The 19,950-nt window shown below is 32.1% G+C and overlaps 1 protein-coding gene across 1 annotated transcript in view; it reads left to right on the forward strand.

Annotated features, from left to right (window-relative positions):
- The window catches only part of LOC143225037 (dual 3',5'-cyclic-AMP and -GMP phosphodiesterase 11A-like), a 154,619-nt gene that overhangs the window by 103,360 nt on the left and 31,309 nt on the right, over positions 1-19,950 (forward strand). Inside the window, exons 8-11 of the mRNA XM_076453700.1 lie at positions 5,435-5,510; positions 7,829-7,896; positions 8,672-8,764; positions 11,944-11,994. Coding sequence (XP_076309815.1) covers positions 5,435-5,510; positions 7,829-7,896; positions 8,672-8,764; positions 11,944-11,994 — 288 coding nt within the window. The remainder of the gene's footprint in view (positions 1-5,434; positions 5,511-7,828; positions 7,897-8,671; positions 8,765-11,943; positions 11,995-19,950) is intronic.

Genomic DNA, 19,950 nt, shown 5'->3' on the forward strand with positions numbered 1-19,950 from the left:
GCGTTTGAAAAGCTATGCACTCAGGCAAAGCTGAACATTTACTTTTGAAATTACGGTAGAACAGAAATGAATAATGTTTACGTCAAGTTTTACTTTGCAAGCAGGATATTCTGTATTTAGAATAGCAACAAGGATAGAAATGAAAAAGCAGATACTAATTGTGAGTGTTTTACTTAATGTTTGAAAGGAATATCCTCAACAATTCCATTGAAATTCGTGACAGGATAAGCCACATTTTCGTAGACAGCTCTTAATTAAGGTTTCATAGGTTATGGCATTTCGGGCAGTAATTAGACTCCTTATAAATACCACGTAATCACAAGTACATCGCTTTAATGTTTGCTTCTGTACATTAGAAACCAACGTGGGAAAAATGTTCTGCAGATACGTTGAAATTAAATATATATATACGACAGAGATAGCCACTGAGGTACATAACAATACACAAAAGTGTCATTAATAACACTTAAAAGTGCTGATGGTGTTCATATACATTTACGTTGTTGAAGGACGTAGATATATTGATGTAGACTTTGCTATATATCGTTATCAAAATAATGAATGATGAATTTGTATGCTTTTGTAATGTTTGTCAAAAAATATATTTTCTGCATTAATTATGTTGATTAAATGGCTTATTAGTTAGATAATTTGGTAACTTAGTGCGCGTGTCTGCTAATTAAAAACATTTGAAAAACACTTAAACTATGTAGAAGGTTTTTTCCTTTCAGGCGTGTTTTACACCAGAAGTAGTATAGAGAAGTGTGTCCTTGTTTTCTTTTAAGTTTAATCATCGGTAAAAAAGAATGGGTTAACGGGTTGACAGACAACCCGATTCACACATCGACTACAATATGGAGTGAAACTGAAGACCGCTGTAATGCTTGTGGACAGATTATACTTTCTGTCTGTTTTCAAGACACATTTTGGATTTTCTGCTGGAAACCAGTAGACCTGTCTGTCTACGAATCTAAAAGGTCACTTCTAGTAGAAGGTAGAGCTATCTTCAAAGAAACTATTGAACATGGAAATTTACTGCCTCAAAACTTTCTTTAAAAACTCTTAAATCGGAATTTGACTAGTTTTAACAAAATTAAGAATTAGAACATCCATGTCGCACGTTGAAAAATATAACACATTAAACTTTCGCAGACCATATAAAGATAATCATATATATGATATTTAAATAACCATTCAAAGGTATAGAATAATGAAGAATTAGTCGGACATCTGGCTTAGGAAGACACAGTTTCGATGTCGCTGGTAAGCACAACACAGATATCCCATTGCGTAAATTTGTGCTTAATTATAGAGACAGACTTAGGTAGTTTTGAATGTTTCCATTACAGGCGTTAAGTATTCTGTTTATTTATACCTGTCAAGTACTTTTCTCGAGCTATATTTCAAACCTACTAAGCTCAATGAAGAAATTATATACACAAGACCTGACTTACATGCACACATTTTAAATGAAAATTAAAAGTGTGATTAAGTTGGATGTGGATCTATTTACCCGTTAATAAGACACGTAGTTTATTTAAATAACTAATAGAAACCGGATAAAAATACACAGTTCACGTGTTTTGTCAGGACTCGCACGAGAAAGCTAAAACTGAAAAACGTCACCAACAATTTTCATTATAGTTTAATATATATATATTGGTGAAGACGTCGTTTATGATATTGACAGAAACCACATTCTGCATGCTTTTATCATTTTACTCAAAACTTAATCCAACGCTCATAGCACGTTTCTTGGCGGGTTATGTTCATCTGTAAATTCTGTCATGTCAGATGAAAAACAAACAGTTTAATTTTCAAACTGCTTGCAATGAAAGCTAAGAACGTGACGTTAATCCTGAAGCTTATGTCTACATAGAAGACGGCTAGCAGCAATAACAATGATCGCTTTCGTCTAGGGCATATACTCGTTGTGGATAAAATAATACATTGTGACGTCAATAAAAAAACAGTACGTCTAGTTTAATACCTGAGGAAAATGTTCATAAAACAACAGTCGCATCGGACAAAATTGTTTTTTTTCCCCATAAGGAATTTAAGTCATTTAAAAATAAAAACACTATGATTAACTTGACCTTTACTTATCGTATTTTTCGGTGTATAAGACGCATTTTTTATTCCAAAGGGGTCTCATAACACTTCGTGCGTCCTATACACCGAAGATCAACGATTTTATGCCTCCACTACTTTTGAAGTATTCTAAAGAATAATAAAAGATTATACTGATGTTAAACACATAAATAAGTGATCACTGTGAAAAATGTTTTTCCCAAAATAGCCTTGAAAATAGGGTGCGTCTTATACACCGAATAATACGGTACTTAAAACATGCACCCGCTTGTACAGCAGCAAGTCTACGGATTTACAACGCTAAAATCAGGGACTTGTTCCCCTCGGTGGACTTAGCAGACAGCTCGGTGTGGCTTTGTTATAAGAAAACACGAACTTACAACATATAGGTTTTGAAATAAAAGACTACGTTACATAATTTAATAAACTCGGCAGCAGTAACGAAAATATAGTTTCAAAAGATTCAAAACTGGTCAATATATATTCTTCTATGAAGGTTTTATGTATTGAGTTTAGCTAAAACTAACCGTGAAACTTAAACATTATGATTTCGCGGTGTTATTGAAATTACTGTTAAATATTTTTAGTTTTTACTGACTACGGTATTTAAATATACCGTAAAAAATAGCACTTAAATAGTGGACTTGTTAAATAGTTTACTTGTTAAATAGTGGACAAATTTACCCTAAACGCAATATTTGTTTATTTGCCCTAGAATATCATAGCATTCCATTCAAGTTTAGTAGAATAATATATAAATGTGAAATGTGCTCGCTCATGTATAGTCATTTTAATTACAAATTTCCTTCCTTAATTATTAATGTGCTGTTTACACAGATATATTGTAGATGTAAATTAATACATTTGAAAGTGTAGGAAGGAGTTACAAAGAGAAGTGCTTGGTTAGACAACGCAGATTTAACAGAGTTTGAAAACATAAGAAACTGATAGAAGGAGATCTCGTGCTGTTAAAAGCATGTTCCCAGAAAAGTAATACATGTATAACAATATAATTTTTAGCCAACATATAAGTGAAATACATAATGTTGGTGGTGTTTCAGTTATTCCGGTTCCGACGCCTTTGTTTTTTACCCCTCACCCCCAGTATCCTGTTTTTAGGATACTATGTCAATTTTTATATTTCTGTTTCATTGGCCAGAAGTACCATCCTACGGCGTTACATTATAGAATGACTGGTATCATTAAATTTGAGACGATGTGGGCTAATAAGTCTTCCTTGTCCTTAACTTTGAGTTATAAGTTGATTTCACATGGTAAGGATGGTGAATTAAGGTCAGATTTAAAAGATCGCTGTGCTGATCCAATATCCTTACATACTCCTGTTGCTAGGAAGCATCGTTCTCAGTCTGTTTATTCCTAGATTTATTTATCTGTTCTAAGTGTGCGACTTTTTAAGTTCATTCTCTTGTCATTATAAAATCATAGACTTTTTTTATGTTTCAATATTCTCATATAACTAAACTAGAACTGTTTGTGCTAGTCGCCATTAGTTTCAAACCACTGGACTACAGGGAAAGCAACTATTCAACAGCACCCGTCGATGACGTTTGCGCTATTCTAGCCTGAACCAATAAATGGATTTGACAGTCTTTCTTATCACGCACATGCAGCCCTATAGTAGAAATTGTAGAATTGCAGTGCGTCACGCTAGTCCTATAGTGGCTCAGTCGTAAATATAAGGGTTCCTAACTTTAAAAATCTGGTTTTGACACACGTGGTTAGTACAGCACAGATAAATTATTGTTACTAACTTCTTACTTTAAAACAAACAGATAAAAACCATCACTGTAACTATAGGCTACGCTTATTCCCTCATCCTAGTTTATTATACTTCAATTGGAAATCTTCAAAATTTAAAACTAGGAAGACCAGGAGTCAAGCTTTAGTTTGGTAAACAGTACTACGATAGGACATCGCTCAGTCTATCGATGTACTATACTAAAATCAGGTGTTCGGTTCCCGCGGTGGACACTCTGTTTTTTTTTTTTTTATTTTAAAACACAAAGAGACAAATTTTCTTGTCGTTTTTTCCCGCGGAAAAGATGCACATGTGTGTGAATATCTATATATTATTGCATCTTTATAATACGTTAGAATTTTATGGAAACATGAAAGTCATGGCAGAGTGCATTAAAATTTGTTCTCTGACTGAACAAAATATCTGCGCGAATTTCATGATTATAAAAACATTTAGATAGGGCTGAGAAGCAGCTTGGGGCTTATATAAAAGCAATACGTTTTAAATTTACATAAAAGTTTCGTCTAGACATTGTCTTTTTATTGCAATTTTTATCGTAAACGGGATCGTTTCGGCACAATTATAGCTTCTATTGAGGTACCGGAAATTAATTGTTGTTGGATTTACATAACTTCCTACGAACCTTTCATCTCATTTATATTATTAAGATCCTACACAGCAACTGGTAGGCTAAAACGTTATAACGTTTCAGTCAATCTCACTATTCGTTGGTTAAAGGAGTAGCCCAAGAGTTGGTTGTTGGTAGTGATGACTAGCTGCCCTCCCTCTAGTTTTACACTGCTAAATTAAGAACGGGGCGCGCAGATTGCCCTCGAGTAGCTTTGCGCGAAATTCAAAAAAAAAAAAAGAAGAAGAAATCATTAAAATTACTCGTGTTCCTAATTAAATTCTCTCCAGTGATACAGCGGCATGTCTGTGGATTTTCAAAGCTATATACCGAGTTTCGATACCCCTGGGGGCCGAGCACAGATACCCGATTTTGTAGCTTTGTGTTTAACTTCAAACAAACAATTAAATTAAATATTAACAACATTACGTCTTAATTAACTATAAACAACACTATGTATTAATTGAACAAAATGCAAATCGTGTTGAACGAGTAATTCTGAAGCATTAAAACGCCTGTGTTAAATGGAAAGAAAGTAATTGAAACAAGTTAGGTTTATTTAGTTTCTGTTAACCAAGACACAAATCTAACGATATTAGTTAAGTACTTAACGTACTGTGTTGTTGTTTTTTTATTGTGATAACAGTTTCTTGTAAGTGTTTTCAATATGGACTTGAACATTGAAATTATAGTTTTTTTGGTTTTTTTTTCAATTTACTAAACGTGTTACGTACCTACCAGTTGTTGAGTAATACATACAAAACGCGACTGCCAATAAAACGTGGTTTGTTTTTAGCGAGGCCTAGCTATTAAGTAGTTTAGCCATATTAAACCTAATGAAAAAAACCGACATTAGAATTTAAAAGTGTTTCCTTTTATATTGATATCTTTTTTGATAATATTCAGGATTTGTACCCTGATGTGTTTTTTTTTTCTTTGCTTACTACCTGTTTCAGACACAGCAGGTGCCTGGGCGTCATATTCGATCCTTATTATGTATGCCGATTAGAAACAGAGACTACAAGATTATTGGTAAGCGAATCAATTCAGTGCTATCCAGTGTTTGTTTTAAGATTGTAGTTTATATCTTGTAATGTATGAGACTGTTAGTCATTTTCTGCTTAAAAACAACAGTTTATAACTCACCTACAAGTGTTAATCACCTAGTGTGAAAATAACACTTTGTAATTCACCTACGGGTGTTAATAACCTAGTGTGAAAACAATAGTTTTTAACTCACCTAACCTACAGAAATCAGAATTTCCTGTTTAAAAATCATGGTTTATAACAAACCTACAAGTGTTAATAATCCACTGTTATGAAACAATAGTAAGTAGCTGTTTCTATAGTTTAAAGGATTCTAAGTGTTAATAGTACAAAACATCAAAGGTCCACGGTAGGGTAAATAGACGTCCTATTGAAGGTCTCAATGTACCATTAAGTTCTTCCGTTATCCCAAATTACTTGAAGAGTCAATGCCTTCAAATAAAAACAAAATTAGGACATTCCCCCAAAATAAGTTCCGCTAGCCTAGACACATTCGGTACCAGTTTTTTTTATGTCGTTGAGAACCTGGGAGGGTCAGATACATTTTCGACCTTTTTCAAATGCTACTAATAGTATTATAACACAAAACACTGGTTTAACTTTTTTGCGTTTTCGGAGCCGTGTCCTTGAATATAATGGCAAAATTTTCACTTTACCTGATCAAAAACGGCTCGTACCGTAGTATTTCGCTTCGTTTGGTTGTGTAAGGCCACAAACAGTTACGAAATTAAATCACACTTGTTCACAAGAGATATTCACCAGCGCGTATTTACACACAAAATATCACGATCATTTCTAGCAATTGGTAAAACTATTTTTAAGGTTTAGTGCAGGTGGTCTTATTTCTAATGTAGAAATTTAAGGAGAAAGGTACTTAGCTCTATTAACATCATGTAGGACATAGTGATCTATTTGTGTTAATAAATCATTTTTATATAAATTTGTATTAAAGTAGCGAAACGAGCAATTTATGAATCTGCCTTTTAGTGGGAATAAGTTTGTATAATTATGTAAAATGGTAGCTCGCGAGGTGGAATTTGACTATAATTTCAAACATGGCGCTGCCAGAATCCCGAAGGGGGCCAGGAACATAAAAGTAAATGCCATATTTCGATTCAGTGACTCTGAAAACTTAGTCTTAGACGCTCATCACGCTTGGTTGATCTGTGAGGTACGTTTTAGTCCTCCTTGGTACCCCGAGGGTATGAGTCTCTTCTATATCATTTAGGGCAGAAACAACAGTGGTGACCATTTAGCAACTCTTGATCGATGACATTTATGATATCAATTATAAAATCATTGAACACTAACAACCGCATGGTATATTATCAGTTTTCTTTTCCTTTCAAATTCTGGTATCGATTTCATTAGTGTGTTCGAAGAAAATAGTTCCCTGCTGGTACAGCGGTAAGTCTATGAATTTACAGCCATAAAATCAAGGGTTAGATTCCCCTCGGTGGACTTAGCAGATAGCCCAATGTAGCTATCACACACACTCACACACACAAACATACATTCGAAGAAAATAGTTCCCTGCTGGTACTGCGGTAAGTCTATGAATTTACAGCCATAAAATCAAGGGTTAGATTCCCCTCAGTGGACTTAGCAGACAGCCCAATGTAGCTATCACACACACTCACACACACAAACACACATTCGAAGAAAATAGTTCCCTGCTGGTACAGCGGTAAGTCTATGAATTTAGAGCCATAAAATCAAGGGTTAGATTCCCTTCGGTGGACTCAGCAGACAGCCCAATGTAGCTATCACACACACAAACACACAGTCGAAGAAAATAGTTCCCTGCTGGTACAGCGGTAAGTCTATGAATTTACAGCCATAAAATCAAGGGTTAGATTCCCCTCGGTGGACTCAGCAGACAGCCCAATGTAGCTATCACACACACTCACACACACAAACATACATTCGAAGAAAATAGTTACTCATTTAAACCAAACTTTATTCTCACTGATTTAAAAAGTAAATGTTCGTGTGTTAATCTGTCGCCACCTGGATGTCATAAGAATAAGTTAGGATTAATTACGAGTAGCAACAACAATTTTTATTTTATTTTACGAATTAGCTGAACTATTTACCATTGTCCTCAACTTTAACGGTCTTAACTACTGGTTTAAACATAATCGGCGATGTATTAAACGAAGAAAATACTTGATTTTTCCACAAATTTCAGGTTGTTTAAGTTTTCATTTCAGTAACTCAGAATTCCTTGATTAATTTCTGATGGAAAGGATCTTTCTGGCTTATCCAAACGTAATCTTAAAGCTTTGATTTTCACCACGTAGGCGTCGCTATTATCATCAACCGTATAGATGGCCTTTCTTTTGATGAAAACGACGAGCAATTGTTCGAGGTAAGACCTAATAAATCCGTAACTGAAAATGCTCAATGGATGCTTCAAACCATTCACTGGAAAATCAGTACACTTGAAATGTCGTTTATTAAGCAGAACTCATGAGACATTTGTGTCTGTTTCAGTTAAACCAAAGAAGATCTTCAAATCGTTAGAGATTTTGACAAGTTCCTAATAAAACTTATCTATTCTATTTAACGTGCAAATGAATATCTAATTGAAGTAACGACTTGCTAAGGAAAACTATGAATGGCAAATGTCAGTATGTATGTCTTAGGAGAAACTTAATATATATATATATATATATCGTATAATATTATTTTAACGACCAGCTCAAATTTGAGCATTTCGGATTTTGTTAGTAAGTAAACAAAGTACATTGTATTCCTGAAGGAACAAAATTACATACTAGTGAATTCAAATATTTAATGGTTTCTTGACCATTAGTATTTAACCTGTATAGATTATTTGTAGTAACTATGCTAATGTACTTTTGTTAACGGTTCAAATGTGGCTGGAAGAAGCTAAAAAAGGGAAATTTTAAATTAAATTGCTTTTAGCTCAACGTGTACAATTAATTAATAATTAAAACTTAGGTATTTTTATATTTCCTAAAACACTTTACAGTCTATGCAGTTTCTATGGTTAGACTTTAATTTTATGTATTTTGCGTTGAATAAACAATACTAATTATTTAGACAGTATTACATCTAAATGATGTATTGCTTCTATTGTTCATCCTTGCATTCTGTTGAATACGTTTCTGTTTCCATAGGCATTCACTCTATTCTGTGGATTGGGTATCAACAATACCTTGATGTACAGCGAATTGGAGAAAGCCATGGCTCGTCAGAAAGTTGCTATCGAGGTTCGAAGTTCACTACTAAATGTATTGAGCGATATTTAAGACAATATACGATATTCTAAGTAGTTTACAATTAATTTAGAGAAATCAGCTACTTCGTTACAGAGTTAATACACATTGTTATGTGAAAATAGTTGTTTACAATATTAGTTGTGATATTATTAGTTATTAGCACAACCTAGTACTCTAACATTATAGTGTCAAATGAGGTTTACTTTATTAGTGTTCAGATAATTGCATTTTCCTCTTCAAATTTAAATATCGAGGTAATTATTTTTAATGTTAAGCTCTAAGCGAAATGTAATGATTAGAGGAGCTGTTCCATTCAAATGTCTCGTACGATGAGGTGAAAATCAGGGTACACAGCAGAAAGAATAACATTATTTAGGTCATGCGCAGCTGATGTTGTCAAAAGATTGGTTAAATAGTTCCGAATGACAGGAGGTGTAGCGCAATGCTACACCTCTTGAATGATCTCACCACATAACATCTCTTAATCTCCTCGGTTTCCTGGCTTGTTCATCTCTCAAAACAAACAACAAAAACACGAACAAAAGACAAGAAGCAACCCATGATATAAACAAAGGAAGAGAAAAAGACGAAGAATGAATTCGTGACCACTCTGGTGTTAAAAACTTAAAGATCTAACACGTTAGAATGTATTAAAAGCAAAGCTGACCATTCAAGGTCAGAGTTCTACAAACATTATTGGCAACATATGAAAGTGGTGTACATCAGTGAAACTCTTGCTGAAGGGTCCGCTCATTGTCCGAGATATTCCTGATGTGAAAATCGAATTAGTTTACCACAGATCGTTTGAACATTATCTTTGCATTGCATTCCCATCTGGAATGTTTAGGTGTTAAAACTTAGCAACCATCAGTACCGATGCGCATATTGAAGTTCATGGCATGCATTACAAATGACGAAAAACTAGTGTGATACATAATTTGAGAATATGATGTCTGATCCTCTCTCTTTATAGCCATGCATATTCATAAGTGTATGATCTTGACCAATAAAAGTCCACAAGCCAGAACACGACAACCTTGGCATATTACGTATGCCACAGCTTGCTGCAGTTTGCCCAATAACTTTAACATGGGGCCATTTTCTTCCATTAAGGAACAAACTTTTGGGTGATTGACTAAACATAAACACCTAAATGGCTGTACACTCGTGTCACACAAGAACTCACACATTTTTAATGTCTCTAGGATGGCTAATTTATTCTTTACGGCTCTGTGTCAGTAAAGACATTGATCTAAAATATTTTTGAAGACTAGGTTCTCATCTGCACAAAACTTCTAACGATAACTGGTTCTCAGCTGCACAAAGAATTGTGATAAGAACTGAGCTCTCAGTGCGCGTAAACTTTTGTTGAGGACTTGACTCTCATCTGCACTAAAACTGTTAACGAAGACTGGGCTCTCAGCTGCAGAACGAAAACATTCTATAAAGATAACGTTACTTCCATCATGTTTGGCCACCTTTTACTTAACCTTTGCTCTCTACTGGAAAGGTATTTTGTAAAATTCAAGCCTGCTATCATAACCAAGCAATCATTCCTCAAAATGACGTTCTTGAATGAGAGACTCAGAACAATTCCTGAATAACTGTTACCTGCTCCAATATCGAATACCAGTGTTAAGGTGGACACATAAGCCTAATATAATGATGGCAATATTGAACATTTTTTACAGTATGCGTTCTAGTTCCATTTTTTAGCACCAGTGGAATCGCATGGTGATGTTATATGCTTGTGAAAAACCTAATTTGTTCTCATGTTCAGCAGTTTCTCTTACACGCTGTTCTAAATAAGAAACATTGAGTGAAACTTTGATAATAGAAAAATAACAAATACAAACATAGAAGCTGAATGATTAATGCAAAGTAAAATACAATTATTAGAAGGGAAAATTCTATATTGATTTATCTGTCTTGGTTACATAATACATATAAACGTAAGTAAAGTCTCGAGAGTGAAAGTTTAGAAACTTATGGAATAAAAAAAATGCTTTTTCGTTAGCACTCTGTAAGTTGAAGTTTGTCCCAAGTTTTCTGATTTTTTTTTCTACAGTATCACTAGAATATTATCACCGGAGTTTTAAAGATTACTATTACAGGACATTAATGTAAAAAAACTAGAAGGAAGAGCCGTGTAAATTGGTAAGACGTAAGCGTCACAAAGTGAAATATTATTACTTACCTGTATAGTGTCATAAAGGTCCGTAAGATTACGTACGTTTATGTTGTCACTCCGTACGTGTCACAAAGTTTAGTAGGGTTACTTATGTGTATATTGTTTTGTTTTCTTTAAGTGTACAAGATAAAAACCTAATTCCGTGGTTTCATTTCTCTAATCTTACATGTTCACACACATATTAAACCTAATGCTGTGGTTTCATTTCTCTAATCTTACATGTTCACACACATATTAAACCTAATGCTGTGGTTTCATTTCTCTAATCTTACATGTTCACACACATATTAAACCTAATGCTGTGGTTTCATTTCTCTAATCTTACATGTTCACACACATATTAAACCTAATGCTGTGGTTTCATTTCTCTAATCTTACATGTTCACACACATATTAAACCTAATGCTGTGGTTTCATTTCTCTAATCTTACATGTTCACACACATATTAAACCTAATGCTGTGGTTTCATTTCTCTAATCTTACATGTTCACACACATATTAAACCTAATTCCGTGGTTTCATTTCTCTAATCTTACATGTTCACACACATATTAAACCTAATTCCGTGGTTTCATTTCTCTAATCTTACATGTTCACACACATATTAAACCTAATTCCGTGGTTTCATTTCTCTAATCTTACATGTTCACACACATATTAAACCTAATTCCGTGGTTTCATTTCTCTAATCTTACATGTTCACACACATATTGCACTTATTATCTCTGCTAGAATATGTCAGCCTTTCCTTTGGTCTTTCTCTGCTTGCAACCGACCCACCAACCAACATTCCCACCGATGATCCAACATACTGACCAACCCAGCCATCAACTTACCTATGCTTATGTCCTACTGATCTACTGACTGAAAAACTTACCTACTTACTTCTGTGTCGTCCGATCTACCTACACGTAGAAGTGTGTTTTACTAATTTCTATGTTCTTTTTGTATGTGTTCTTTTTTCTTTTTGTGGATCAGGTCATTTCTTATCACGGAACAGCACCGAAGAAAGAAGTGAAAAACTTTCTGGTAAGAAACTGAAGAGTTATTTTGTGTTAGTTTCTGGAGTTGAAATAACCAGATTTCATACGACCAATTAAAGACATCGTACAGATTTCGAATGACCAATTAAAGACATCGTACAGATTTTGTATAACCAATTAAAGACATCGTACATCATTAACGAGTTTCATTATAGAATGTGGTAGTATTCATAGGTGCGCTGAAGATTCTGAGTTAGTATCTGAGAAGATTAGGAGAGTGAATAGCAAACACGAAAACTGAATTTTGGATGTTAAAGAAGAAATAACAAACACACAACACATTATTAATGTCAGGTCAAACTATATTTTAAATTTACTAAAATATAAAGAGATGAAACATAACATTTATGTTGGGTTAAAACTGTTTTTTTTTAATTCAAATATAGTGAGCATGCAATGTAACATTTACATCAAGTTAAACTGTATTGTAATATTACGTAGATATAAAGAACATGCAACATGACATTCATATCAAGTTAAGCTGTATTGTAATATTACGTAGATATAAAGAACATGCAACATGACATTCATATCAAGTTAAACTGTATTGTAATATTACGTAGATATAAAAAACATGCAACATGACATTCATATCAAGTTAAACTGTATTGTAATATTACGTAGATATAAAGAACATGCAACATGACATTCATATCAAGTTAACCTGTATTGTAATATTACGTAGATATAAAGAACATGCAACATGACATTTACATCAAGTTAAACTGTATTGTAATATTACGTAGATATAGAAAACATGCAACATGACATTCATATCAAGTTAAACTGTATTGTAATATTACGTAGATATAAAAAACATGCAACATGACATTCATATCAAGTTAAACTGTATTGTAATATTACGTAGATATAAAGAACATGCAACATGACATTCATATCAAGTTAAACTGTATTGTAATATTACGTAGATATAAAAAACATGCAACATGACATTCATATCAAGTTAAACTGCATTGTAATATTACGTAGATATAAAGAACATGCAACATGACATTCATATCAAGTTAAACTGTATTGTAATATTACGTAGATATAAAGAACATGCAACATGACATTCATATCAAGTTAAACTGTATTGTAATATTACGTAGATATAAAAAACATGCAACATGACATTCATATCAAGTTAAGCTGTATTGTAATATTACGTAGATATAAAGAACATGCAACATGACATTCATATCAAGTTAAACTGTATTGTAATATTACGTAGATATAAAAAACATGCAACATGACATTCATATCAAGTTAAACTGTATTGTAATATTACGTAGATATAAAGAACATGCAACATGACATTCATATCAAGTTAACCTGTATTGTAATATTACGTAGATATAAAGAACATGCAACATGACATTTACATCAAGTTAAACTGTATTGTAATATTACGTAGATATAGAAAACATGCAACATGACATTCATATCAAGTTAAACTGTATTGTAATATTACGTAGATATAAAAAACATGCAACATGACATTCATATCAAGTTAAACTGTATTGTAATATTACGTAGATATAAAGAACATGCAACATGACATTCATATCAAGTTAAACTGTATTGTAATATTACGTAGATATAAAGAACATGCAACATGATATTCATATCAAGTTAAACTGTATTGTAATATTACGTAGATATAAAGAACATGCAACATGACATTCATATCAAGTTAAACTGTATTGTAATATTACGTAGATATAAAGAACATGCAACATGACATTCATATCAAGTTAAACTGTATTGTAATATTACGTAGATATAAAGAACATGCAACATGACATTCATATCAAGTTAAACTGTATTGTAATATTACGTAGATATAAAGAACATGCAACATGACATTCATATCAAGTTAAACTGTATTGTAATATTACGTAGATATAAAGAACATGCAACATGACATTCATATCAAGTTAAACTGTATTGTAATATTACGTAGATATAAAGAACATGCAACATGACATTCATATCAAGTTAAACTGTATTGTAATATTACGTAGATATAAAGAACATGCAACATGACATTCATATCAAGTTAAACTGTATTGTAATATTACGTAGATATAAAGAACATGCAACATGACATTCATATCAAGTTAAACTGTATTGTAATATTACGTAGATATAAAGAACATGCAACATGACATTCATATCAAGTTAAACTGTATTGTAATATTACGTAGATATAAAGAACATGCAACATGACATTCATATCAAGTTAAACTGTATTGTAATATTACGTAGATATAAAGAACATGCAACATGACATTCATATCAAGTTAAACTGTATTGTAATATTACGTAGATATAAAGAACATGCAACATGACATTCATATCAAGTTAAACTGTATTGTAATATTACGTAGATATAAAGAACATGCAACATGACATTCATATCAAGTTAAACTGTATTGTAATATTACGTAGATATAAAAAACATGCAACATGACATTCATATCAAGTTAAACTGTATTGTAATATTACGTAGATATAAAGAACATGCAACATGACATTCATATCAAGTTAAACTGTATTGTAATATCACGTAGATATAAAGAACATGCAACATGACATTCATATCAAGTTAAACTGTATTGTAATATTACGTAGATATAAATAACATGCAACATGACATTCATATCAAGTTAAACTGCATTGTAATGTTACGTAGATATAAAGAACATGCAACATGACATTCATATCAAGTTAAACTGTATTGTAATATTACGTAGATATAAAGAACATGCAACATGACATTCATATCAAGTTAAACTGTATTGTAATATTACGTAGATATAAAGAACATGCAACATGACATTCATATCAAGTTAAACTGTATTGTAATGTTACGTAGATATAAAGAACATGCAACATGACATTCATATCAAGTTAAACTGTATTGTAATATTACGTAGATATAAAGAACATGCAACATGATATTCATATCAAGTTAAACTGTATTGTAATATTACGTAGATATAAAGAACATGCAACATGACATTCATATCAAGTTAAACTGTATTGTAATATTACGTAGATATAAAGAACATGCAACATGACATTCATATCAAGTTAAACTGTATTGTAATATTACGTAGATATAAAGAACATGCAACATGACATTCATATCAAGTTAAACTGTATTGTAATATTACGTAGATATAAAGAACATGCAACATGACATTCATATCAAGTTAAACTGTATTGTAATATTACGTAGATATAAAGAACATGCAACATGACATTCATATCAAGTTAAACTGTATTGTAATATTACGTAGATATAAAGAACATGCAACATGACATTCATATCAAGTTAAACTGTATTGTAATATTACGTAGATATAAAGAACATGCAACATGACATTCATATCAAGTTAAACTGTATTGTAATATTACGTAGATATAAAGAACATGCAACAGGACATTCATATCAAGTTAAACTGTATTGTAATATTACGTAGATATAAAAAACATGCAACATGACATTCATATCAAGTTAAACTGTATTGTAATATTACGTAGATATAAAGAACATGCAACATGACATTCATATCAAGTTAAACTGTATTGTAATATTACGTAGATATAAAGAACATGCAACATGACATTCATATCAAGTTAAACTGTATTGTAATATTACGTAGATATAAATAACATGCAACATGACATTCATATCAAGTTAAACTGCATTGTAATATTACGTAGATATAAAGAACATGCAACATGACATTCATATCAAGTTAAACTGTATTGTAATATTACGTAGATATAAAGAACATGCAACATGACATTCATATCAAGTTAAACTGTATTGTAATATTACGTAGATATAAAGAACATGCAACATGACATTCATATCAAGTTAAACTGTATTGTAATGTTACGTAGATATAAAGAACATGCAACATGACATTCATATCAAGTTAAACTGTATTGTAATATTACGTAGATATAAAGAACATGCAACATGATATTCATATCAAGTTAAACTGTATTGTAATATTACGTAGATATAAAGAACATGCAACATGACATTCATATCAAGTTAAACTGTATTGTAATATTACGTAGATATAAAGAACATGCAACATGACATTCATATCAAGTTAAACTGTATTGTAATATTACGTAGATATAAAGAACATGCAACATGACATTCATATCAAGTTAAACTGTATTGTAATATTACGTAGATATAAAGAACATGCAACATGACATTCATATCAAGTTAAACTGTATTGTAATATTACGTAGATATAAAGAACATGCAACATGACATTCATATCAAGTTAAACTGTATTGTAATATTACGTAGATATAAAGAACATGCAACATGACATTCTTATCAAGTTAAACTGTATTTTAAACTTATTTTTTTGCGCACACTGCAAACTTTTAAAAATGTTTCACATTTACTAATCTTATGTGCAGTAGTATACTCGAGGATGGACTTTCAAAAACATTAATAATCCAAGATATTTTTTATATACTCCCCTGTTTGCCACTTTGTACGTGTCATCTTCGTGTACGAAGAGTAATACAACTGCAGACATATTGATTAATAAATAGACTCTGAACACATCCACCAAAAAAAATGACATGTTTGATAAAAGGGAAAATTTATGAAAATTCGATATTCAATTTGAACTTAAGAACTTGGCGATTTACCAACTCAATTTATTAGTTAACAGCTAAGTTAGTTATTGTCTCATTTAGGGTTTACTTTTTATTTATTTTTATTGAATCTCAACCTCCTTACGAATACTGTTTGGAAGAAATTAATTCATTGTAATTCTTTTTTTTTTCACACTTCAATACTAACATATTACCATACAAAACCTTACCATTCGCTTCAGGCCTTCTTCACAGGATAACGCGGATTACATTGTGCAATGTATTATTGCATTGGTTGTTATTATATCCTATCTGTATTTAAACCAAAGGAAGTAATTAACACGTTTATGTCATAGTCTGAGGAGTGTAATTACAATTGTCACATTTTTGATCAACTGTCATAATTACAATTTCCACATCTTATAACAAAATACTCTTAATCAAGATAACTAGTTACAACTTGTGTTTTTTTAAACATCAGTAGAGATTAAGAGCTCCGATGTTCGATGTACTGCTTTTTCAAACATTATTCAATGTGTTCAACCGACTGATTTCTAACGAAAGTCGAAGTAAATTTTGTTTTAAACGCACTCTCATTATAATAAGAGAAACCAGACATCAGATATTATCTCCAGCCCACTTTATACATTATAATAAGAGAAACCAGACATCAGATATTATCTCCAGCCCACTTTATACATTATAATAAGAGAAACCAGACATCAGATATTATCTCCAGCCCACTTTATACATTATAATAAGAGAAACCAGACATCAGATATTATCTCCAGCCCACTTTATACATTATAATAAGAGAAACCAGACATCAGATATTATCTCCAGCCCACTTTATACATTATAATAAGAGAAACCAGACATCAGATATTATCTCCAGCCCACTTTATACATTATAATAAGAGAAACCAGACATCAGATATTATCTCCAGCCCACTTTATACATTATAATAAGAGAAACCAGACATCAGATATTATCTCCAGCCCACTTTATACATTATAATAAGAGAAACCAGACATCAGATATTATCTCCAGCCCACTTTATACATTATAATAAGAGAAACCAGACATCAGATATTATCTCCAGCCCACTTTATACATTATAATAAGATAAACCAGACATCAGATATTATCTCCAGCCCACTTTATACATTATAATAAGATAAACCAGACATCAGATATTATCTCCAGCCCACTTTATACATTATAATAAGAGAAACCAGACATCAGATATTATCTCCAGCCCACTTTATACATTATAATAAGAGAAACCAGACATCAGATATTATCTCCAGCCCACTTTATACATTATAATAAGAGAAACCAGACATCAGACATTATCTCCAGCCCACTTTATACATTATAATAAGAGAAACCAGACATCAGATATTATCTCCAGCCCACTTTATACATTATAATAAGATAAACCAGACATCAGACATTATCTCCAGCCCACTTTATACATTATAATAAGAGAAACCAGACATCAGATATTATCTCCAGCCCACTTTATACATTATAATAAGAGAAACCAGACATCAGATATTATCTCCAGCCCACTTTATACATTATAATAAGAGAAACCAGACATCAGACATTATCTCCAGCCCACTTTATACATTATAATAAGAGAAACCAGACATCAGATATTATCTCCAGCCCACTTTATACATTATAATAAGAGAAACCAGACATCAGACATTATCTCCAGCCCACTTTATACATTATAATAAGAGAAACCAGACATCAGATATTATCTCCAGCCCACTTTATACATTATAATAAGAGAAACCAGACATCAGACATTATCTCCAGCCCACTTTATACATTATAATAAGAGAAACCAGACATCAGATATTATCTCCAGCCCACTTTATACATTATAATAAGATAAACCAGACATCAGATATTATCTCCAGCCCACTTTATACATTATAATAAGATAAACCAGACATCAGATATTATCTCCAGCCCACTTTATACATTATAATAAGAGAAACCAGACATCAGATATTATCTCCAGCCCACTTTATACATTATAATAAGAGAAACCAGACATCAGATATTATCTCCAGCCCACTTTATACATTATAATAAGAGAAACCAGACATCAGATATTATCTCCAGCCCACTTTATACATTATAATAAGAGAAACCAGACATCAGATATTATCTCCAGCCCACTTTATACATTATAATAAGATAAACCAGACATCAGATATTATCTCCAGCCCACTTTATACATTATAATAAGATAAACCAGACATCAGATATTATCTCCAGCCCACTTTATACATTATAATAAGAGAAACCAGACATCAGATATTATCTCCAGCCCACTTTATGCATTATAATAAGAGAAACCAGACATCAGATATTATCTCCAGCCCACTTTATACATTATAATAAGAGAAACCAGACATCAGATATTATCTCCAGCCCACTTTATACATTATAATAAGATAAACCAGACATCAGATATTATCTCCAGCCCACTTTATACATTATAATAAGATAAACCAGACATCAGATATTATCTCCAGCCCACTTTATACATTATAATAAGAGAAACCAGACATCAGATATTATCTCCAGCCCACTTTATACATTATAATAAGAGAAACCAGACATCAGATATTATCTCCAGCCCACTTTATACATTATAATAAGAGAAACCAGACATCAGATATTATCTCCAGCCCACTTTATACATTATAATAAGAGAAACCAGACATCAGATATTATCTCCAGCCCACTTTATACATTATAATAAGAGAAACCAGACATCAGATATTATCTCCAGCCCACTTTATACATTATAATAAGAGAAACCAGACATCAGATATTATCTCCAGCCCACTTTATACATTATAATAAGATAAAACAGACATCAGATATTATCTCCAGCCCACTTTATACATTATAATAAGATAAACCAGACATCAGATATTATCTCCAGCCCACTTTATACATTATAATAAGAGAAACCAGACATCAGATATTATCTCCAGCCCACTTTATACATAATAATAAGAGAAACCAGACATCAGATATTATCTCCAGCCCACTTTATACGGTAATTTGTTCCGAACGTTTCGATCACACTCCAACTTTACCAGAAAAATATCCAGAGCGATGGAGATTATTTATGCAAATTGTGAGCTTTAGAGATTAAAATCTTTGAAACAGAATGTAAAGCATGACGTGTCGCGTTAATATTTTGCTGGTCGCCTGATACGCCATCTGTAACTTTCAAATTATTTTGTTCTAGCTCCGAGAAAT

This window comes from Tachypleus tridentatus, chromosome 9 (genome assembly GCF_004210375.1).
Source record: "Tachypleus tridentatus isolate NWPU-2018 chromosome 9, ASM421037v1, whole genome shotgun sequence".
Taxonomy (NCBI): domain Eukaryota; kingdom Metazoa; phylum Arthropoda; class Merostomata; order Xiphosura; family Limulidae; genus Tachypleus; species Tachypleus tridentatus.